This window comes from Lagopus muta, chromosome 11 (assembly GCF_023343835.1).
Source record: "Lagopus muta isolate bLagMut1 chromosome 11, bLagMut1 primary, whole genome shotgun sequence".
In the NCBI taxonomy this organism is placed as follows: Eukaryota; Metazoa; Chordata; class Aves; order Galliformes; family Phasianidae; genus Lagopus; species Lagopus muta.
In genome coordinates this window covers 15,484,406-15,507,983 of record NC_064443.1, presented here as the reverse complement: position 1 = coordinate 15,507,983, position 23,578 = coordinate 15,484,406, and the positions used below count along the sequence as shown (strand labels likewise).

At 40.3% G+C, this 23,578-nt stretch overlaps 1 protein-coding gene across 5 annotated transcripts in view; it reads right to left on the bottom strand.

Annotated features, from left to right (window-relative positions):
* Positions 1-497: 497 nt before the first annotated feature.
* The window catches only part of MITF (melanocyte inducing transcription factor), an 88,499-nt gene continuing 65,418 nt past the window's right edge, over positions 498-23,578 (bottom strand). For 2 of the 5 annotated variants that reach the window (XM_048956959.1, XM_048956964.1), the window contains exons 3-10: positions 18,360-18,587; positions 17,168-17,251; positions 15,682-15,777; positions 11,181-11,298; positions 8,316-8,390; positions 7,334-7,409; positions 6,027-6,174; positions 498-4,435 (exon numbers count right to left, since the gene is read on the bottom strand). In XM_048956959.1, coding sequence (XP_048812916.1) covers positions 4,034-4,435; positions 6,027-6,174; positions 7,334-7,409; positions 8,316-8,390; positions 11,181-11,298; positions 15,682-15,777; positions 17,168-17,251; positions 18,360-18,587 — 1,227 coding nt within the window. In that variant the 3' untranslated portion in view covers positions 498-4,033. The remainder of the gene's footprint in view (positions 4,436-6,026; positions 6,175-7,333; positions 7,410-8,315; positions 8,391-11,180; positions 11,299-15,681; positions 15,778-17,167; positions 17,252-18,359; positions 18,588-23,578) is intronic. The other 3 variants (XM_048956961.1, XM_048956962.1, XM_048956963.1) reach the window with 3 other exon arrangements.

Below are 23,578 nucleotides of genomic sequence, written 5' to 3'. Positions count from 1 at the left end.
GAGGTTTTGGGGGTGAGCAGCAGGCAGGCTGTGCAGGGGATGTGGCCCAGCAGCAGTGACAGTGGGACAGATGTGGGTGTCCCAAGGCATTGCCAAGCCCCATGCCTGGCATGTGGGAGCTGGTGGTGGTGGTCTGGGCAGATGGCCCCTTGGGGTAGGAGGCCAATGAAGGGGACAGACAGAATGACACATGTCCACATTTTGTTCTTAACACTGGGCCACAATTTTGGGTCAATCTGGTAGACAAGTTTAAGAGTTAAACATTGCTTTCAGCATGTATTTCCCAAGCGGGATCTTTTCCATGGCTCCAGCCCCTGGTGCTACAGCAATACACACACAACTGGACAGCCCTGGTGCAGCCAGATCTGCAGGGTGACACCAGGCACATGGAGACTCTCACTGCCAGGCCATGGACACAGGAGCACAGCTGGGACTTTGAACGCACAAAGAAATCAACAAGGTTCACTTACACAGAAAACGAGTGGCTTACACACACGTATGTGAAAAACCAAATGCTTTAATCCATCTATCAAGAACAACAGTTCAAATTATTTCATTGGATACATTAATATTGATCCATAATTTACAGTGCTATGGACCATACACAAATTATTGCTGCAGTCAACAGCAGATGAATATCAACATTACAGTACCAAGCATTGTAGCAAGAGGCAGTAATTAATGTCACTTCTTCAAGAAATATAGGTATTTATACTATTATCAACATCAGCTTCCCCCCCAGTGCATTTTATGTCAAACAAATATAAACGTAAGTGCATTATTTTGTGCTTTGTGCTTTCCTTGCGTACCTTTTTTGCTTTTACAGGTCGTAAGAGTTAAATATTGCTTTCTAGGCCAAAAGCAGAAAGGAAGAACTCCACGGTGCTCTGCACGTTCCTGGTGGTAGCATAGCTTTGGCAAAGTGAGAACTGGTCAGCACCCCAACCCCTGGGGCCCAGTGTCACACACAACAATGGCATCAGAGAGGCAGAGGGGCAACAACTGTCCATCTTGCTCCATCTCTGCCTCTAATTGCTGTCTCTGCCCTCTGTTCAGGATCCCCTGTAAAATATCACAGTCACACACATCCCACAATGCACAAAAGGGGAAACACATCACCAAGTACCCGAGAGGTCTGCATCTCCTGGAGATGTCCCCACTGCACAAGGAACGTCGTCTCCACTCAAAAATGAGAAAACTCAGAGGGCTGTGGCCTACAGGAACGGGTGGGGGAACAACATAATGTCACAGCTGAGTTGTGTGTTACCCCAGAGCAACACAGCACACAGAACACATGGTCCCACTGCTGCTGTCACTGTCGCTTTTAGCAAGAAACAGCTCTTGATACAACAGCGTGGAGTCCTAACTCACCTCCACACAGCACAGAGCCAAAAATTCAGAAGTCAGGGCTGCCACTGAGTACCAGTGGCTTTGTGTAAGCATGAAGGGTATTTATATATCACAGTTTAGACTTCAGTTTCTGAATGACCAGCATAGACATCAAACTTAAAGCCTTATTCAATATACTCAGTGGTTTTCAGTTTCTACACCCCTGGGAGCACACCCTGATTTCACTGCATAACGCTACAGAACTGCTCCATTTTAAGGTACCGTTTACCATCAGGAAAGGCAACGCAGCCCTGTGTTACAGCCACAATCGTGTCACGTCACAGCCCTGATCTTCTTCACCTGCCACCATTAGAAAACAGCAACACCAGAAGCTCATACCTGTACACTCAGCCTGGAGCAGCAAAAGCAGAGCACCTCCTGCCCTGAGTACCCAGATGAATGTAGCACATCCTCCCCGGGTCAGAGCTTCACCCACCAAAGGAAAGACACAGTTTCAAAATCTATCTGGGGTGAGGCATCGTTATCACATAACTCCAGATCCTCCTTCAAAAAAGCCACAACCCAGCAGCTGCATCCAGGCTAACGCAGGGACAGAGCAACCCCCAAAGCACTACCACAGAAAGCTGCAACCCTGCCGAGCCCCGCAACCACTGCTGCCAGCACCAGGAGTCATGGGGCCGGGCACTCCAAGGATGCCTTTGTAGGAAAAACGCTCACCTGAGAGCTCAGCGAGCCCCAGCACAGCTACAGAACTCCCCAGCTACAGTGCTGCCCCATCCCTGTCAATTCACATTGAAGTTCTGAACACCGCAACCATTGTGACCATGGCTTCCTTACAGAGCCTGCCAAACTGACTGCTCAAGTCATTAACTGTTCTGCTATGTTATTTTAGGTTGTTTGTTTGTTTTTTATTCTCTATCATTTCCAGTGTAGCACAAAGGAGAATGGGAAGCTCTTGTTTTCTACACGTAGGCACCACGCCGTACTTCAACCTCCTACAAACAACACCCTTTGCTCTCTCCTCTGTCACACTTCAGTCAGTGCTAGTCGGGGAAGACTACAACTAGAGTTTAAGGCACTTCATTCTGAATGAGATATGCTTGCCTGCCACTTGCAAGTCATTTGTAGGCTGCTATTGAGAAATCCATTCAACCAGTCTAGCTCCTAACACCATATGTCATCTCTGTAAAACATCTAGGCTTGATATAATACAAGTATAACTACTGTTATTGCATAGGACTACACTTGAGTAGATAATGCACCAAACTACTTTTACAACATTGTTGCATGTTAAAAATTAATAACATTGTTATCAAGTAACAGTTATTTGCAGATACAGTAATTTACTCTTTTTTTTCTTTTTTTTTTTTTCTTTTTTGTCAGCGCCAGTGCTGAAATAAAACACAAATTGCTATGACGGGTATATCTACTACATAGTTATGTTTCCAAGCATGTTACTACTTCTTCTGTATCACTAAAAATAAATACGTAAGTTCAGTTTCTCTACAAGTTTTGTTTATTACCTAATCTACATTTGAACTCTACCTTAAACGTGTTTAAAAACATTTTCAAAGTGAGACTGTAATATACAAAATATTCTCAAAATCTCTCTTAAAACACAGAACCCTGCATAAAAGCTTCCTTTCAAGTGTTTACAAAGAACGCAGAAAACTTCCAATGAGTTTTTAAAATGTCAAAAAAAGAAATGTTGCAATATTAAGAGGCAAATTCTTACAAAGGAAATACAAACATATTTAAAACGAAAGGCTGAAGGTAACTGAGGAACCCATGCAAATCAGAATAAACTGTACAACGCAATTTAAAAAAAATAAAGCCAATTAGATATGTACAACGTAATGTGCCCAGCTGTTAAAACCTATCAATTATTATCGTCCAAAGAGTGCATACCAACCCATAGTGCTCCTTCCTTGGTTTACTGGTGGCAAGTCATCAATGCCTGTTACAAAACAGAACTAAAATCTAAAAGAAAGTCGTACCGTGATCAAAAGGAAAACCCAAATCAGCTCAGAGCACTCTGAAGAGTCTCACATCTCCCTGTAATTTCTATTTCATTTTCAGCAAGAGCTTTTTATATCACCATCGACACAAAGAGGATTTCATAACACTTTTGTTATTTCTTGTATTCCGAATGGAACGGAGTGGTTTGCTTTTTTCCTTCTCTAAACACTTGTCTATAAGGATCAAAGTTTGAGAGACACTGTATCTTTAAGGCAGCACTATTAAATCAATACAATTACAAAGTGGACTTTTTTGGTATCTTTACATTCTGTAACTTTACATTTTGTCTCCACGTAAATAGGTTGCATTTACAATTCTATGACTCCTCCTTCCCCCCAAATAGAAGCAGACTCGTCATTTGTAATTCTATTGCTTTGAGTAGATTTGACCAGTTCAAAAGTTCTTGTCGAATCCAGTTCACAGATACTGTACATATGCTGTACAATATGATCGGAGGCATTGGTAGTTTTAAAATAGAATATACAAGTTTCTTCACAAAAATTCTAAAAAAAATCCTATATATATAATATATACACACACGCACACACTGGGCTACTGATGAAGCACAAGAAAAAAAAAAATCAAAAAAATTCTACAAAAGGCAAAATATTTAATCTACTGATCAAGAACCAAAGCAGTTTATGAAAGGTGTGCCAAGCTTTTGCTAACAAGCATGATCAGTGTCCTCCATGCTCACGCTGCTCCGCCTGCTACTCGTTTTTGATGCACCAGGGGACACAGAAGAAAGCAGTGGGTCAGTTACTCCTACAGGGGAGAGGGTATCGTCCATCAAGATATCTTCCAGTTTGGATCCCATTTTTGGAGGAACACTGTAAGTGCCAGTTGGTTCAGTCACATTTCCGAGGTTGTCACTGAAGGTGATGGTACCATCAGTGAGATCAAGGGTGGTAGTGCAAGACAGGTCTGTGTGGTGCGGCATGAGGTCTTGGTTGCAGTTGTCCAGCACAGGTTCTTGTTTGATCACCCTGTTGACCATATCAGGGGAGCAAAGGCCTGTGGATGGAACAAGGGACAGTCCATGTGCCCGAGCTTGCATCTCAAGTTCCTGGGAAAGAGGATAAAAGGAGAAGTTAGCAATCTGAAAGCAAAATCTGTCATCTGATGATCTTGCGTAACGTGTCCTGCAGTTCTCTTCTGTTGGACACAAACTGCTGCCTCCTTTTCTGATAGTAGCAAACATTTGTACCTTGCGTACTCTCCTACCCTGCAGATTTTCATCCAAATAATATTCTCCTGAAGAGGTGGATGAATATTACCAAACACAGGTCCTTCACAGTTCTCAGAACCTACCTCAACACCCTGCAGAACAGATGCATCCCCCCTCAGGCCCCTTCTAAAACCAGCGTCATGCTTTAGAAGCTTGACATGAAAGAGCTGAAAGAAAACTGAAATAGCAGAAACAGAGTCTCCATGCTTTTTAAAAGTTGCATAGGAAAGCAGAGTTTGTCCATATGAGGCAGCTACTTCCTGCTGCAACGCTGCAATGCGTGCTTCTCAACCTGAAGCTCTCATAAAGGGGAAAGTGAAGAGGTCAGCCAGAACTGAGCAATATTACTCCTGCACTAAAAATATACAGGAAAGTCATAGAAAGGCTTTGGAGTTCACACAAAGTTTCAAAGAATCCCGGCTGTATAAGGCTTAAAGCCCACTCTCCCATTTCATCACAAATGCATTTGACTGAAGGCAGATAATGAAATAAGTGCCCTTTTTCAAATATGGCAGTAAGAGAGATGCTTTGCTTCTATTTATGCATTAGGTTAAGCAGTCACAGTCACTGTTGTGATTGCCCTGTTCTTATCACCGAGGCTGATTAATAGCCCTTTCCATTTCCACACTAAGACAACGAGCTCATAATGGCATGCTGTAGAAACAGAGAAGGTAGAAGCAGCAGCAATTCCACCAGATAATGTGCCAAAATCAGAGTACACAGGAGCTCCCTATTCCACACTCCATCAAAATCAACACAGAAAGGGAAAATGCAGACTTCAGGTTATTTGCTGGAAGATATATTTCCCATTATTCAAGGGTTAGTTGTCTTTGTTGTTGTTGTTGTTGTTTTTTTAAACGTTATTTTGATTGAAGAGGGAACCAGAGCACATGGGTAAAGGAAAAGAAGATGAAAGATGCTTAAAAAGTGATCTGACTTAGCTTTGAAATACCACTGCTTGATGTTGCCCTGCAGAAGGGCCATGTTTCTTTATCTTCTCACTTGAGCAAACAGACTGCTCAGTGAAGTACGAAAGCTGTGTTGAAGCCCATGCCAGGCTGTTCTATTTTAAAGCTGTTTGCTGCCACACTTGACCCTCAGGTATTTCTAGCTTCGTTATCTGCTTTGTGGATTAGCTGTGGCTCAGGGCTCTCCTGTAGCCAGCCTGGCATACAGCAATCTGCCTGCAGAGGGCTTCAGCTTTTGTTTGGTGTTTGGTTTTTGTGTGCATGATTTGTATTTTTTACTTTTGAAAACTAATGGATCCTGCTTTACTGCATAAAAATCCTGCAGCCATCTCAGCACTGGTTACTATTAATCAGAATTACGGCTCCCCCAGCCCAAATTCCTACTAACAAGCTTCAGCCACAACTATTTGCAGCCACACGCTACAACACCAAGAGAATTCGCACATTATTTATCAGCAAACCTGTATTCTGAGCAGCAGGTGCCTGTTGGCATGTTCCAACTTCTTCTGTCTGTTCTCAAGTTCCTTTGTGCGTTGCTGTTCTCTCTGCAGCTTACGGATGTAGTCCACCGATGCTTTTAGAATAGTTCCCTTATTCCATCGCATATCCCTTTGAAATCAACACAAAAGGAAAAGCTAAGACTCTCAGGGAGACTTCATGTGGAAGTCAGTACCTTCATACCAGCAGCTAGGATTACATCCCTCGTTATATAATATTCCTGTCAAGCTGATGAATGCAGAAGGCTTTTAAAATGCGCTAGAGGGGGCCAGAGCACAGCTCTTGCAAGGCAAATCGCAGGGAGCACAGTCCCAGGTGAAGGACGCAGAGCCCACGCACTGCAGGAGGTTTGGGCTTCCTACAGCCCATGCCCTGTGCTCTGGGAACAGCACTGCACAGAGGGATGAAGTCCTGAGCTCCTTCCCCTTTTCTCTGCACAATCACAGCCAAAAAAAAAACAAACCCATAATACTACTCAAGAAAATCATACTGCTTGCTCTATGGGTGATTGCCTGATTTCAGCTGGGTAATTAAAAGACTGCAAGGGTTCTTGCATTCATAAAGAACCATTTATGAGCTGGTGCTCCTGTAGATAGAGGCACAAGGTCCTCAAGCTTGAAGCAATCCTTCTGGTGGTACTGTATCACAGCTGTGTTATAGCAGGAAGAAAAAAGTCCAACAGCAGAGAATTTGAGAGTTTTAAACTTAACTAAAAACACAAATGTCAGGTTGCAACCTAGGTATGAAGCTCCTCCAGTGAGGGGCACATGGCTCTCATATTGCCTCTCCCACATATTCCCACCTCACACAGAGGTTGCCTGCATCACTGCATCACCTTCTTTCCCAAACTGACTTTTTAAAATAAAGTTTAGTATTGATTATCAGACCAAAGATCCACCTGTAGGATCTCTGTTCTGTAGGCTGATTATACATAATACTGTCTTGCCTTAGAGGAAGCTAAAGAGCCTCTAAGGAAGTAGCTATGAGTTATAAAATAATGGAAGTTCTCCCCCCAAGCCTCAGTGATTCAGATTCAAGTGCTGCTTTTTCAAGCTCTGGAGTGAGAAGGGCTCCTTGCTTTTGAACTAAAAGTTAAGACAAGTCAGTCACACTGAAATCACCTAAAGGAACTACAACCTGCCTGTCTGGGAACTTACCACAAACACTTATTTGGGTTCTCATGCTTTAAAACTTTTTCCTCTCTCCCCTAAGATTTCTTTTTTCTTTCGACACCTCCCTCCCACAGACCCCTGGGGCACATTTTACTTACGGGTCATTTGACTTGGGTATCAAGGTGCCCAATTCTTTTATACGATCATTAATGTTAAATCTTCTTCTTCGTTCAACTTTAGGAAAAACAGCACAAATGTTACAAGCAATATTCACTTAATTACAAAGTAGAAAGCTTTTCATTAAAGAGTTCTTTAAACTCCTTTGGAACTGTTGCCTGAAGCTTAAAATCCAGTAGCATAGTAATTTATTTTGCTCTCCTACGCATGGACACACTGAAGCAGAAGTTCTATCAGTACTTTAAAAGTGTGGGGCTTTTGAAGTGGCAAATCTAAAAGGAGACTGAAAATATGATGGTTGTTAGCACAGGACTCCAAGAAGAAGGAGAAGTGTACGTTTTCCAAGGGAAAAGTATAACAAAATCCAGAGACAGAAGTTTATACACTCAAGGAAATCCCAAAGCAGGAAAAGGAACTCAAAATATAGACTTGCTTATATAGAATCAGAATCCTTAGAGTTGGAAGGCACCTCCAAAGGCCATCAAGCCCGAACAGGGACACCACAAAATGTACTCTGTGAGTACACACGTCAAACATCAGTGAGCATACTCAGTGTAACACTATAAACTGACCACATATCTTAAATTTCAGATATTTTTTAAGTCAAATTGTGCAAGATGAATTTGTTAAAAGCAACTGGATTAAATGTTGCTCTCTGTGTCTCTGCTGACAGCAACACCTTTGGGTGCATGCTTTGAAAAAGTCCAAATAAACAGAATCCTACTTAGAATGATGCCACTTACTAAATTTTTCTCAAAAAAAAAAAGTGGAAGTTGAATAATAGTTTTAAGCACACTATCCAAGAGGATTAAAGATATTTTATTTATGGGAATAATATAATGAACCACTACTACAACTTCAGGGAGGACATAATTGGGATATATCAATCTAGCACTTCAATACTTAAAAAAGCCTGAAATATTTACTAAAATTTGAAAGTTAAAAATGAAGAATTCAACTTACTCAAGTTGTGATTGTCTTTCTTTTGCCTCTCCTTAGCCAGCGCTCTCGCTTCTGACTCTGTAGGAAAAATACATGCTGTGCATGTGAATGAAGTAATTAGAATTAAAGCAATTCAAAACACAACACTTCAGTTTGTGAAACATTAGAGAAAGAAGATGGATTGATAATTATCAAATGAATCACTACACCCTCCCCAAGAAGCGAGGAGGGCCTGTAACACAAGCTGTGCTTACTAAAACCCAGTGCTGGTATTCAGCTTAACCTGCAGAGCCTTCTGTTCCCACATTTCCTATGCTGACTTTCATGATGAGAACATTTCCCACGGAGGCCCTGATTCAGCAGGGTATTTGAAGACTATGTGTTGCTGGAATGCAACATACCTTTCTCCTACACTCTGTACACAAGCAGACAACACACGCACACGCTGAACTAGAGGAACAACATGCTTAGTGCATTGCTCCCAGCACAGGATGTGAAGCAGCCAGGAGTCAGAAGCTCTTCTCATTGGAATTGAGACTATGCCCTTTCATGGCAGTATGTGCACGTCACCACAACACAGAAGGTGCAACTTAAGTGACTTACTAAAAATGCTGTATTTTCAGTTCTTTTGATCTTACATTTCTCCAACAATTTCAACTATTTTAACATTTATGCTAATTCATTTTAAATTTTTGAAAAAGATGAGGTGAAATCCTTAAAACTTCCCTCAAGTGAGATCCTTTCCTGTACTTTTTTTTTTTTTTAATGGAATATGAATTAGGTCTCACAATCCACAAAATCTGGTGGCATTTCCCTGGGAGTACTGAAAGTTGGCTACCCCAGCATTACATGCAATGTAACAAGACATATGCTTCTCAATGAAACGCTCTCAAAGGATCCCAAAAAAGCTTGAAAGATTATGCCATGTCTTGAAGAAATCTGGGCTTAATCTGACATTGCTACAGGAAAACACACAAGAGGTTTGTAAGGACAAAACTGATTGAAACTGCACTTGAGGCTGAGCAGGATTCCCATTAAGTGCTTCAGTAACTACAGCTGACAACTCACAACAACCACCAACATGAGATGCTGGGATAACAGAATTGACTTTTTCTTTCTTTATCATTTTGATGTTCACACACTAGGATGAAGAAAGGTTTTTGACAAATGCTAGATTTAAATATTGCAAGCTAGCTCCAATTTAGTTCCTATAGCATTATCAAGAAATAAAGAATCAAAAACTATTCCACACTTCTACGTGTACAGATTAAACTACAGTTTCTATAGAAAACTTCTGTGGTACATAAGAAGAAATCTCTTACCTAGATTTATGCCTGCAATACCATACAGATATTAAAGTCACTGGTCGTCAGAAAACACTATGAACAGTCAAAGGCTTGGCCAGATCAATGTCAAAGCAACTGCTGTTAAATTTGAGTTTAATTACTAAACTTCTTATAAGTTGAATGTAATCTGCCACCACTTGTTTTGAAAACAAAAAGAACTCATCTAAACTGTTTCTGTTTACAGGTAAAGGCTGAATGTTGACATTTGACGTTCAGCTCTATTTTGATTAACTGAGGACCTTTCATAAAAACATTTTACCCATTGATTTCTTTTCTTCTTCAGCCTTCTTCACCCAAAGTATTACAGAATCATCTGCAGTGAATCCACCAGACTAGATATCTGGCAAGCTGGGCGCTTAGCTCACAGCCTACAGCTGCCTGGAACTTTTTATAACTGGAGCAATTAAGCCGTGCGTAACGTAGGACCTTAAGTAGATCTCACCACCCCACCCCACCCCCACCCTCCTCCTAACATAGTTTAATATGGTGATCAAGTTTTCCTAACTGCCACAAGTCACTGTGCAGTTAGTGTATCTTCCTTTGGTGCTGAACTCACATTCTGTGCAGTTACATAAACGCAAATATCCACCAGCTCAGAAATGTGGCATTTCCTCCTGAGAAGCTGACTCCTGGGCTATTAAAATGGCTCTATTAAACTAATTCCTGACCAGAACCTGCTCTGCAACTGAGTTAGCTTGTGAGTTTTCACATCAGCGTACAGCACAACCTCAGCTGGGCTTAAGAACAGCCATTTGTGGATATTAAGGTGATTTTGTAACTGGTTTTACAACAGATCTATATTTATCTTTTGCAGGCAAGTTTGCTTTGTATATTGTATCCTATGTATGGTTACATCCTTTTATCTACAGGCAAAATAAAACAGTAAAAATAAAATAGGCTCGAGAACATGGAACTTCCCTTCTAATGCTTTAAACTACGTTAATAATGTCCCCATTTTCTCCTCTTAACTCCTGCAGCTTATTCAGATGAGATCAACTTCGCTACAGGAAGAAATGACGTGACAAGAACTTCAGAGGACACTTCATTTTCACCTCAATTTCAAATATTTTTATGTGCCATATTTCACATCACGTAGGACACTGACTCCCCAGATTTCACAAGTTATTTGTTCATTGCTGTCCCCTACTAGAAGAAAGCCTCACCATGCCGTATTTCTCAGCATGAATCCCAGAGAGACTTCAGGTGTCAACTTGTTAATTTTTAACACTGAGCAAAGATATAGGCTCAGACTAGGAGCGAGCTCTGCAAGAGTTGCATACAGGTTTCCTGTGACACGCTTCAAATGAGCAGATCTGACTGCAATAATTAAGGATTTTGTCTTAATTTGTCAAAGTGAACCCACACTGAACAAAAATATACATACACTGTATCACCAGGTAATACATGCTAAGGAACTGGCTGCAAAAGAAAAAAGCTTTTCGTCCATATTTTCTTTATTTTAACAGAGATTATGTTCAGGATCACTTGAATTCGAAACAATTACACCATGCCTCCAAGGTGGTATTTGAGATGTATTTACCTGTGAGCTCCCTTTTTATATTAGGGAGATTAGCTGGACAGGAGTTGCTGATGTTAAGTCCTGGAGGAGGCATGCTTTGGTTGCCATAAAGGTCAATCAAATTCCCAGACACTGGTAACTGGAAAAGATAAACAAGGAGAATCATCATTTAGTTTGCCCTTATAAAAAGCTTTGCACAGAAGAAATGAGTTGACCTCTCCTAAGAAATCTGTGCAAACAGAGTTTGCAATAGGGTCAGTAACAGTTATACATAATGCACGGGCATGCGGAATAAACCACCTACATCGGGAGAGCTCTGTTCTCTCTTTCTTTTGAACGTGCAGACATCACTCCCTTTTTTCTTTTAAAGGAAGCACAGCTCAATTGAAGTTACAAAGTCTTAAAAAAGAAGAGGTAACACTGGCTGTCAGTAATGCAGTATTGTTCCCTCTTATCTTTCAGTGTACTTTGCCCTCATCACTTCTCTTGTGCAAAAAATCTGAAAGAGCCTGCAGAAAGCTCTCAGAAGATGCCTCCTTTTTTCCCGGCACCATGTGAGTTGATGTGCTTAGCAAGTTGTTACTGCTTGACAGAAGACACTATTCATCAATCACATTCTTCATGAGACTCGAAAGCTCCTTGCACAGAAAACATTTTGTAAGTTTCAAGTCAATTTGCTTTTCACCTTGCTTAACAAAAACAAGCAGCAGTTGGAAGAAGATGATTCTGACATCGCGTTTCTTCACTTACTCATTCATTCCGTTATTCGTATTTAGGAGTGTCTGAACAAAGATTTGTGAAGAAATACTAAGAAATCATTCCAATAAGGCTGATCAGAACTACCCCTTTCAAATGTAAACCTAAAGAAATTTACATGTATCCTGAGTGGATTATTTTACCTGTCTACTCTTTGTTTTCAAACTAGCTTTTGAGAAGACAGGTGTAAAACATTTTCATATCTTATCTGAGTGGCAACACTTATCTATGCTGTAGAGAAAACCAGTCCCTCTGAGACACTGATCCTGCACTGATTAGACTATTAACTTTACACCCATGTAAATAACTCTGTGGAATACAATGGAGTGAGTCACACACAGACTATTAAACTCCTACTGACGGTCCTTGACAGACCGAGACATAAGAAAATTTATCTACCATTTAGAGCTGCCATAAGAAACAAAGCTGATACGCCTTCATTAAAGTACCATCACCTAGAAGACAAGCTGAGATTTGTCGAGACAAATCTAAGCAGACAGTGGCCAACAGCAAAAATGAAGTTCTTTGGTTGAACCCTTAGGCATCAGAGGGAAAACGTACCCAAATTCTCACCAAGAGCTATGCTACAAATCCATCAACTCCCAAAGCTTCTGAATTCAAAACAGAATTGTGTATTAAAAACACAGCAAATAAATCTAAGGTCCCAGCTGTCCTTCATAATGGCCTTTCCTAGTTGTGGCACATCTCCATTAATGCCACTGGAACCATAATCTCACTTGCTGCTCTACAAGGCTCACCCTCATATCTTTTGGGCCCTCAATACATCCGTGACAGAGGAGCAGCAACAGCGTCATACAGCCTTCTGACTTGGATATACTTTTTCTATTCATGCTTTTAAGTACAGTGAGAGCACAAAGGACTTGTTTATAGGCCCAGAACTTGACGTTCAGATCAAGACATGAAATCTAATCAGGAATTTCGGGGGGGAAAAAAAATCCGCTGAAAAAAAAAAATGGAAATTAGCATCTCAAACCCTGGGTGAAGCATTCAGATTATAGTGAAACATGGAGAACAATCAAGGTCACCAAGCTGTTTGACTTGATGCAAGATGGACTCTGCCTGCTACAAAAAGTTTGTGATTTCCCCATGCAAGCACCATATTTGTTAACACTGTTAGATTTTTGTGCAAGGTTCTGTAAAGTACTCACTGGAAGGACTCTTAGCCAGGATGTAGTGTGTTGTTCCCTTATTTACCTATTAGCACATGCCCAGTGACAGTTTCTGAAATATGACTGCTGCTTTTGGGGTTCACCTTCCATAAGGAAGTCACATTTGGAAGTGGAGCAGCGTGCACATGCTAGAAGTTATCAGCTGGATGAACGAGCTGCCATTTCAACTCGATGTACACAAGCACTTTATACATTACCTAATGTGACTTAGTAATTGAATTGCTAAGTAGAAAACCCCCTCAGCAAAACCAGTGACCACTCTGTGACACCTTTCAGCACAGACGCAAAGCTGGTTAACCTGTGACCCAGTACTGAAGTTTACAAATAAATCCATAGGCAGTTTACTGCAATGAGCCCTCTTCAATTAAGAGGTACTTGGAAACGTCCCTCAGCTTGTTCTACACATAAACCCCTGATTTTGCTTATCAATTAAGTACTGTTACCAAATGTAACAAACCAGTCCTTTCATTCTTTGTTGGTTACAGAACAATAGCAGCCTTTGTTGCAGTCTCAGCACAGCTATTTATAGGTTGCATCTCTCTAGACCATTTCCTCTTGATTTTTTTCTACCTCTGCTTAGCTCAGTCTACAGACATTTATTCCTCATTAGTAAAATATTGTGTTTTAAGAGCTAAATCCTATTCCAAAAGAAAAGTGTTTGTTGCATCAGGTTTATTTTTTCCCCAAACCTATTTTCAGAAACATGGCTTTACTTCCACCACTTCAGGACTCGTACCAGGTTAATTCAGGACTGAAATATGATACATACATATATTTTTAATCCAGCAATTTAAGAGTATTAGTATATTTAGTCCTGCTATTACGTATCCTTTCTACACGTCCACATCACATTAACAATTTCTGAAAGACTAACTAATTTAAGTGGAAAGCATAATGCTGCTCTTAGCTAATTCAAATAACTTGAGCAGTTCAAGTTTAAAAGACACTTCAACTTCTTTTAAATGGACCGGCACCTCTTCTAGGAGTGAAAAGGTTGGCAACAGAAAAGAGAAACAATCCGACAGCAAACTTGCATGTGGATTGGTAAAACACAAAGCAAACACGGATCAGGAAGTCTTTATAGTGTTTGCTGTCATACGGCACGAAGGAAAGACGTAGGACTATTCGAAATACTGACTACATGGGCTCCTGGCACTGATTATTCTGTGTTATTCTGGAAGCAAAGAATCACTGCTGAAGTCCCTGTAAAATGAGAAGGGAAAAGAAGCACAAACAAGTTTGAGTTTCCTCTCATTTAATCAGTCCCAATCTAGTGGAACTTCAGAGAAAGGACTGCAGACGAATTCAAACCCTTAGAGAAAATAACGAGCATCTTGAAAATTTTTCCTTTTCATGGGTTTTTAAGTTTTCCTCTCAAATGCCTGGACTTATGGTCTTTTGAAGTCATCTTAAATTAAAGTACTTCTTTCCAGTAGGACACAGCAGTTATTTCTCAGTCCACTCAAAGAGCACTGTTTAATGAGGGAGGCTGGTGGGTCATTTCCTGTGGTATGTCCCATGCCTCCAAGAGGGCTGTGGGAATCTGTGGGAGCATGGCACTAGGCTACATGACATCAGACAAGTACTGTCAGTAAATGTAAACCTGTGCTGCTAAATTGATGCTATGTGGTGAGCTGTAAATTTTGGCACTAGATAAAAAAAAGAACCAGACGCCAGCACTGGCAGACATCTACTCAGCCAGATCTAACAGCACTTAAGCCGAAGGCAAAAAATTTACTAGAGCTCCCCCCCCCTCCAAAAGATCAAAATAAGATTATGCCAGAAGTATGATTATGTTAATGCTCGCAGCAATGTGAAACAGCAAACAGAAATGGCAACTTGGAGGTAGCATGCCAACCACCCTTGCTCACCAACCTGCACATCTTTGCACTCTTGCCTTTTGTCCCAGGCTTCCTACACCCCTTCCTCCCCTGTTCAATTTTTAAGCTTTATTCCTTCACCTTTGGCTTGTTTTGAGGAGGTTTTTCTTTGCCTTTTTTTTTTTTTGTATGTTAATTTGTTCTTTTCCTGTTTTAATTTTGTACCATGTTTGTCATCACCTAACTAGGGTCTTCACTTGGAATCAGGCTAAGCTAAGGATATGATCTTGAAGCTTCACAGTGGCATGACAACAGGTTTGGACAAGGACGCTAAAATATGCTTAAGTGTAGCATTCAATTTCTTACGTTCACACATGGGGCACCAGAGGTTCCTTCCAGGTTTTCTGAAGTCAATTTTGATGCCCATTAACACATCCATTAACATCAGTGGATATAAGCTTATTTCTGTTAGTTCAATTCACTCCCCTGCTATAATCTTCTCACTGGCTAACTTGAATTCGAAATAAGGAAAACAAAATTGTCCTTTGTATTCTTTCTTCCTGACTCCAGCCTGCATTTTTAAACTCATGTTTTTCACTGCAACTGTGTATGTTAACATTCTCAAAGAGAACCTTGCTACAGGCCAGCACAATAACTACTACTAAATTGAGAAAAAGAAGTTGCACTTGTTTTGCATTCTCTTCAGGAGCAGCAGCTAGGCTTAACAGGCAAAGCAAAAGGAAAGGACCATTGTACCGTATTTGCCATTTGCAAGGCTGGGTCCATCAAGCCAAGAATTTCTTCATTGTAACTTGACTCCAGACTAATTATGTCATCGATCACATCGTCCATCTGCAGCAGGAAAGGGGAACAATGAAAAAATAAAAGTTACACACAAACAATAAAACTTACAAAATCGTTAACCACCAAGATACAAAGGTCTAACAGAGCACTTCAGCAACGTGCTGGTTCTCTGCAGTCTGGGCCAAAGCAGAGGAGGTTTCTGCCACTCTGTTATACTCCAAATCCAATCCCACTATCCAGCCAGGGAGCCAGACCACGACAAAGCTTGAGGCTTCGTGATCGAACCCACCTCTCCAATCAGCAGTTACTAGATTATTATACAAGCTGTTCCTACCAGGAAAAGCACAGAATATTGAGGCCCGTGTGAGTCATAGAGTGTGAAACACTCTTCCCTGATTTTGCTCAAGTCCCAACACTTTCCCATCACCAAACACAGGCCTACGGCTCTGCCTGCCCACCTTTGGTCTCAGCCAAAGTGTGGGGTAAAAACCCATGTACAGACAGCAATGCTTGAGGCCCCAGTACCCTCAGGGGGAAGGAAATAAAACTGAGGCTTGCTGGTGAAAGGCTGCCCTTCTTCAACAGTGGAGTCTATTTGGCATAATACGCCCTCCCAGGAAGCACCATCCAAGAGCAGCTCAGTGATAATTCTATGTGATGCAAGCAATCTTCTGGAAGATTCTTCTGCAACATCCTGCACAGTGTGGAGAAACATTGTCTTCCAAGCACCCACTGAGATGCTCTGAGTTGTCTTACAGATTGCTTATTTCTTTTTTTTTTTTTTTTTTTTTTTAAATGTAGAAAAAGGAGCTTAAATGACAGTAAAAAAAATAAAACAAGCAAAACTGATGATTGAAATAGTAGTTTAGGGGGCTTTCTAATCAGCTCAAGAAGGTATGACCAAGAATAAATAACATTGGCTGGAAGTGAGGGCAAGAAAAGAATCGATATGCACAGTCCATCTGAAGTCTTGCAACTAGAATAAAAAACATTCTGCTCAAAATAATAACTAGAAATAAGAAGTAAAATAAAAAAGACAACTTATCTATTGCTGTTAATTAAAGCTGTTTCTGTCTTCTCCCCCCATAAGCACATAAATTACAGAGAAAAGGGGTCTTCCAAACTATCAAGGCAGCAACACATACATGCAATTTTAGGAAAATTGATTTAGAAAGACTTCCTGGAATAAGATCCTAAAGCATGCTTGATAGTGTTATTCTGCTGTAGCACTACAGTTCTAGAAAAGCATTAAGCTTTTTCAGGTTGTTGATGCTAATATGCAAGGATACAGCAGATTTGTAATTTAAGGATTTCTTTTTGTCGTTTTACATTCAACCTCTTAAAAACATTACTGGGCCAGTTTAGTATTTATCATCACTTCAAATAAATATTCTCATCAGAAAGCGTTCAGTGCTCCAAGTCCTGTGTCATCCAGTACCTGCATGCATGATGCTCGTGAGTGGGTATTCAGAGCCGGGCACTCACTCTCGACCCTGCTTTGCTCTTCAAATTTATAAAATCCCTGCAGAAATAAAAAGGAAAAAAAGAAAAAAGAAAAAAAAAAAAAAAGAAGAAAAAAAAAAGCAAAGCATGGATCTGAGTTCATGGCACAGTCTCAGTCCCCAAAAGAGCACAATTTAATTGTTGTCATGCACACACGGGCCTGATGACACAGTAAAGCAAAGCTGTGAATAACTTGAAGAAAAAATAAATATATTTGGGTACAACTGAGATGGAACTTTGATTTTCACTTCTTTTGAAGCCATGGAGCACAAGTACATTCTCTCACATGTGTGAAAACAATTTTGCAATAAGTGTTTTTCTAAGCTGGATAATGTTTTCCTTTAGCACAGAGTGCATCTGTATTAAAACTCCAGCATAAAAGCTTGAGGACAAAGGCAACTCTACAATTCTCTTGTTTGTCAAGATGCAAAATTATGAACATGATTCTTGTAACTGCTGTTATCTTTCATGTAATCTCCCTTCTGCACCTGAGCACATAAAACATCCACCTCAGTTTTTGTCAGCAAAGATTAAGACGGAGAACGACTTCTGCGCATAGGCTAGAGAAGTCTCATATTTGCAGCATTGAGCATCAAAACAGCAAATGAGTAACATCTAAGGACATGTGAGCTGAGATCATCTGCATCCCAGCTATTAAGAGACTCGTTTAGGTTTTACTGCAGAATTTTCTAAAAACTCCTTAACTCCTCACCAAAAAAGATCTGAACTTTTCAGTTATTATTTGTTATGTTCTTTGCTCTCTCTATAGTGAATGAGCCATAAATAACATTATTCCAGAAAGAGACAGCTTACAAAACTGCTTTGTACTCTCCAAAGGTCAATTATTCATTGTGTGCATTAAGCAAGCGAGAAGAAAAAGTTTTAATAAGCATAAACTAGATAAAGTAGTTCACAGAGGAGGAAGTTACAGACAGTTTTTCTGCCCAAACGTTGTATACAAATGTATTGACCAGGGAGACAGGGAAGTAGTGATTGCATTTTCAAGTGAAACAGTTCAGAAAATGTGCCAAACATAACCCAACGATGAGCAAATATGGTTTGAAACAGAGAAAAGGCAGAATGAGATTCCATTTCAGTGAAGAATATACACAGTGAGAGTGTATTACCTCTTTTTCACAGTTGGAGTTGAGGGTGAGCATAGCCATTGGACTGTTGGGTGCGCTGCTTCCAGTTCCAGGCGGCATGACATGATCACCAGGCTGGTTTGGACATGGCAAGCTCAGGGCTTGGTTGGCATGTTTATTTGCTAGAGTGGTAGAGAGGTACTGCTTTACCTGCTGCCGCTGGGCTTGCTGAATATGGTACTTGGTTGGATTCTCAAGGTGAGTCTGCACCTATACGACAGGAGTTAAGAGAGCTTTATTGTTTTACAGCGTAATAACATGTGGATCCAAGCTGGCCATATGTTTGTGACACATACCAGCCCAGCAGCATTTGATTCAAAGTACAAACCTGTGCTGCTCCAAGGAACTCAGCGCTTTGCTTATTCACATTCAGTGGCGAAGAATGAGTTTACGAGATAATGTTTCAATAACTGTCTTAATGGTAAACCAACAAGTTCCAATTGCTCTTCTACATAACAACACTTATCACTTAAAATCCATGCTTGGGCTTCCCAGTTTACACAGATACTCCAGGAATGGCACTTCTCTGTTTAGACCTTCAGATACACAACACTTATTTTTACACAAATGTGGAGAAACAAGCAGCACAGAAGGACTCGTTTTGCTCGTTGATAGCCACCAACTAAAACCAAATTGGATGAACTGCTATCTGTTACCAAATTTGAACTGAAGAACAAATTACATTATTTAGTTTACGTTCCTTTTTTTTTTTTTAATATCAAATGCATTAATTGGAAAAAAAAAAAAAAAAAAAAAAGAATTTTTGCCTCCAGATTATTCATCTCTCAGATACATGGCCTAAATCATATACAGTCATCAAGACAACACATTATACAAATACAATGCAAGACAAGAAGTGTCTCAGGTCAAATCAAGCATAATATAGAATATTCCATATTTTATATCTGTAAATGAAACTATCACACTGAACTATTCTCGTTCACCTTAAGTAAGCAAGAGAAGAAAGATCTTTTATTTTTCATGCAAAAAAATTCACCTATATCTTGGAAACGCTATCATGTTTCTTTTATCATTAACAGCTATATCAAAAGGTAGAGAAACTGAGACAGAATAATACTCTGAAATGTTTTTTGTATTGAAGAGTTCTATTAAAGCGACTTCGATTGCCATTACAACCGACCATGCATGTCCCCCGTTCATTTTTGTGGAAGAAATTCAATAAAGCATACTAGACATCAGAGGAAAAGGATTTCCTGTATATTTAAGCCTTCTTAGCAATAGGTTTTAAAGTAAGTCTGCAAATAACAACTCACCTGATAATGATTATACTCAAGCATTTCCAGCATAATACTTATACAATTATGAGAGAAGGACTGCAGTATCCTTTGCTTATGCTACTCCAGTCAGAGACTCATGCACAGAAGCACCATGAAAAAGCTGCCCCAAACCAGAAGCACTTGAATGCCACTGCCCAGACTTATAGTAACCTACGCTAATTAGCCACGCATGTAGAGAAACAAACAGTTCACAAGAGCTCTTCTTGGAGCCATGCAAGTTTAGCCCTAAGAATTGGTATTTTTTCCCCTGGCTTTGACGTCATGCTTTTTCATAAACATAAAAGGACCTTTTAAGTGATGGGCTATCAAAGTCAGATTGACAGTTCGCTCAAGGCTAACTCGCAATTCATCTTTCGTTCCAGTCATACTAATAGACAATGGTATTTTTCTTTAGCACTAAGGTTAAAAGTTTTTAAGTACAGAGTAGGAACCAAGTGAACAAACCCCACGAGCCAACCACAAACCCACCGGCCATGGGGCACACTGGGAAAAGCTGCAGGGCTGCACAGGCCTGTCCTCAGCCCGGAGCCACAGCCACCCATCACCCGGCTTCACACAGGACCTGCAGCTCAGCAGGAGGATTTCAAGGTGCTGAGCCACTTCTTCAGCCTCCCTCATCCTCCACATTAACTCTATCTTACCATACAGCTGGAAGAGGTTTCCCAGTTTAGGAACAGCTGACAATAGGCTAAACCACGTCCTGCACACACCTTCATCCACACTACCCCATTACTGCCCCCAGTCACAAAACATCCTGAGTTGGAAGGGACCCACAAGGATCACTAAGCCCAGTCCCAGACCTTTCAGCCCTTCCTTATCCTTCCTACCCAACAGAAAGTACTGTGCCAAAGCACAGAGTCACTCCACTTGAGTTATTTTCCAAAGTCTGCTGCACAGCAAAGCATACTCAAGATAGCATTTCTGGAGAGCTTAATCTGATCGCTAAATCGCTACACAACTCAACACACAAGTCTGCTGTGATAAGAACAGCACTCATTTTGTTGGTCCCCAGCTATAGAATCAATTTTCCTATCACCACCAGTAAGAGTTATGCTACCCAGATAAATCTATTTTTCACTTTATCGACTCCAAAGATGAAAAATTAACTCATCTACTGGAACTTAATTTCTGTAACTCCTATCTTAGAACGTATTACTTTGACAATAGACCCTGCTCATCTGACAGCGTTTGCACAGTCCTTTTCCTCCACCAGGATCAGACATCACTTGTCACCCAGGCAGGGTGAGAGCACAATACAGAACAAAATCTGCATCGCTCACGCTCCCAGGAGAAGGACCAGAAAAATTCCAAGATCTAGATGTCCACCAACAGAAGACACCAACTGCATGTTTTGTGGGTTTTTTGGTTTTGTGTTTTTTTTTTTGTAGCAGGCTGTGCCCCAGGCCTTCCTCTGTCACCTCTTTTCTCCTCCTTTAATCTCCCACGTTCTGCTGGCAGATAACACAACCCTCAGTTACCCTCAGTTGCCCTCAGTCCCTGTGCCAAAAAGCGCCTGGCCAGGCTTACACTGAGACCCAGTGCACGACATTTGGGCAAAGCTCATCCAGCAGAAGTGTTTCAAGAGAGTTCAGGCCACGCCGATTCGAACTAGGACACAACACCCATTCTAAAGAGCAGACGGTAAAAATCCAAAACAGAAATTAAGCAGCAAAGCTGTGGATTCCCAGCTCTCAACTGGTGAGATACGGCTGCAAGAGACTTCCAGTAATCTGCCGGGATGCCCTACATCTCCCTGGTACCCCACAAGCAGGGAAGGAGCACATCTGAGCTGCCTGAATCACATACATAAGAAGATCCTTCATCAAAAACACCACTAAACCTTTCTGTGAGAGCAAAGCCAAACAACTGAATGCTTCATTTACGTAGAGACAAGCTTGGGCACAGGAACATTGCAGGGATTTAGAGGAGACAGATAACCAAATGAGAGGAAGAATTTTTCCCCTCGTCCCCACATTTCTTTATTTTACTTTATTTTATTAAAAGACCATTTGTTCCAAGTAAATTGCCTTAGGACTTTTAGTTAATAATCACAAATAAAATACCTTTTGAACAATTTTCTCCCTTCAATAGAACTTTTTGTTGCTTAGACAGCTAAATGTCACGGGATTTTTAAAAAAGGTTAAAAATCTGCATTAACAATCAATGATACACAAAGAAAAATGATCTAAAACCACATCCAGCAGCATGTTTTGTAAGGCTTCAGCTAGGCGCACTGCACCAGAAAGCCAGCTCAACATGTGGGCCAGCCCTTCAAAGTTACTTTTTAAAGCTGCTTTGATCCATCACGTTTGGAGGTGACAAAAACTAACAGCAGCAAACACTTTTCAAGCACCATGAATAGAAACTGAAAGCTGTCCTAACAGGTGCCTCTCATTTCACAAGAGGAAGACTGAGAACAACACAAGAATCAGTGCCTCTTGCATTCAGATAACTTCATTTTACTGTCAAAGCATGTATACCTGGTTAACTCGATTTTGAGCAGCTGGCAAATCAGTCTTAAACATATATAACCATTCATATGGGTTTTCTTGTGGCACTTAAGTTAGATTAGAGGCCTTAAGGAAAAGCTAAGTTCAATATTCTGCAAGTAATATCGACCACTGATTGATCTGCTGAAATCTTCAATACCATATACAACCTCAATTATTTCATTAAAATACCAATCACAGGTTTCACTGAAATACCAGGAAGAACACTACCTGGCTCCAAAACTCAACTAGCAAGACAAGTCTCAAAGACGTCTTCCCACATACAGCATTCAAATATTAAGCAACAGCTTCACTTCTTCCCCTTTAAGGACATCAGTGTTCTAAGCAGCTTCACATTAGAAGTTCAGTCCGCTGGCCTTTGGAAACCTTATCATTCGTCCAAGATGAAACAGCTACCTCACTTGAAATATAATCAAAACATAGTTGACAGTATCGCAGTACACATTATTGCCCATAACTCTATGGGCAATATAATACTATAATATATTATTTATTATATATATATTTAATAAATATATATATATTAATAATATAATAATATATTATTTTTTATAATAGTATTAAAAAAATACTGAGAATTCAGAAACAGATACATCTATTAAATAACTTCTCTGGCTGCTGTTCTACCATTCCCCCCATCTTTTTAGAGGATATTTGTTCCCTTTTGTTCAGTCTATAATGCAGGTACAGTGACTAGAAGAATACAGACCAGAAAGCCCAAGAAGAAAAGAAACCTGATAAGCTACTTTTATTAACAGGCAAAAAGATTATTTTATCTTAGGACATAGTCAGTGCAAAGAAATGACATCAATTAATGCTTAATAAAACCCCTCTGAACATGAAAACTCAAGGCAGGTACAAAAAGACTATTTAAGATCCAGCAGTATGATTGCAATCTAAGTACATCCAATAGACATCTTCCAACACACAGTTATAAAAATGAAAAGGCACATTGTCCAGAATGAACTGGGAGTTGTTTTGCCCATCACTAAAAATTCCTCTCTGTAATTTGACATTTTCCTCCAAGGGAAAGACATGGAAGCAGATGAAAAGAACAAAGTATTTTGTGAATTAGTATTTAAAAACTGTGCTTTAGATATAGAAGCACATGACAACATTATCTAAAGAAATTAAAGAGAGGTTAACCAGTCTGCCTAAGACAACTGGAATTGATGTAATTTGCAGGTTAGTGACATGCTAGCTGCCATTTCACAAGTGTGGTCTTCAGACAGAACCTCATCCTTTCAACAGCAACAGTTTTCTGACAGGAAACAAACATTTCTGCTACTTACTTCTGGATGTATGTGCTACATATTTTTATTTTATATACTTTCTAATAGGGAATCAGGAACTATTTTACACTTCAAGACAAACAAATAATTGACTCCATCAA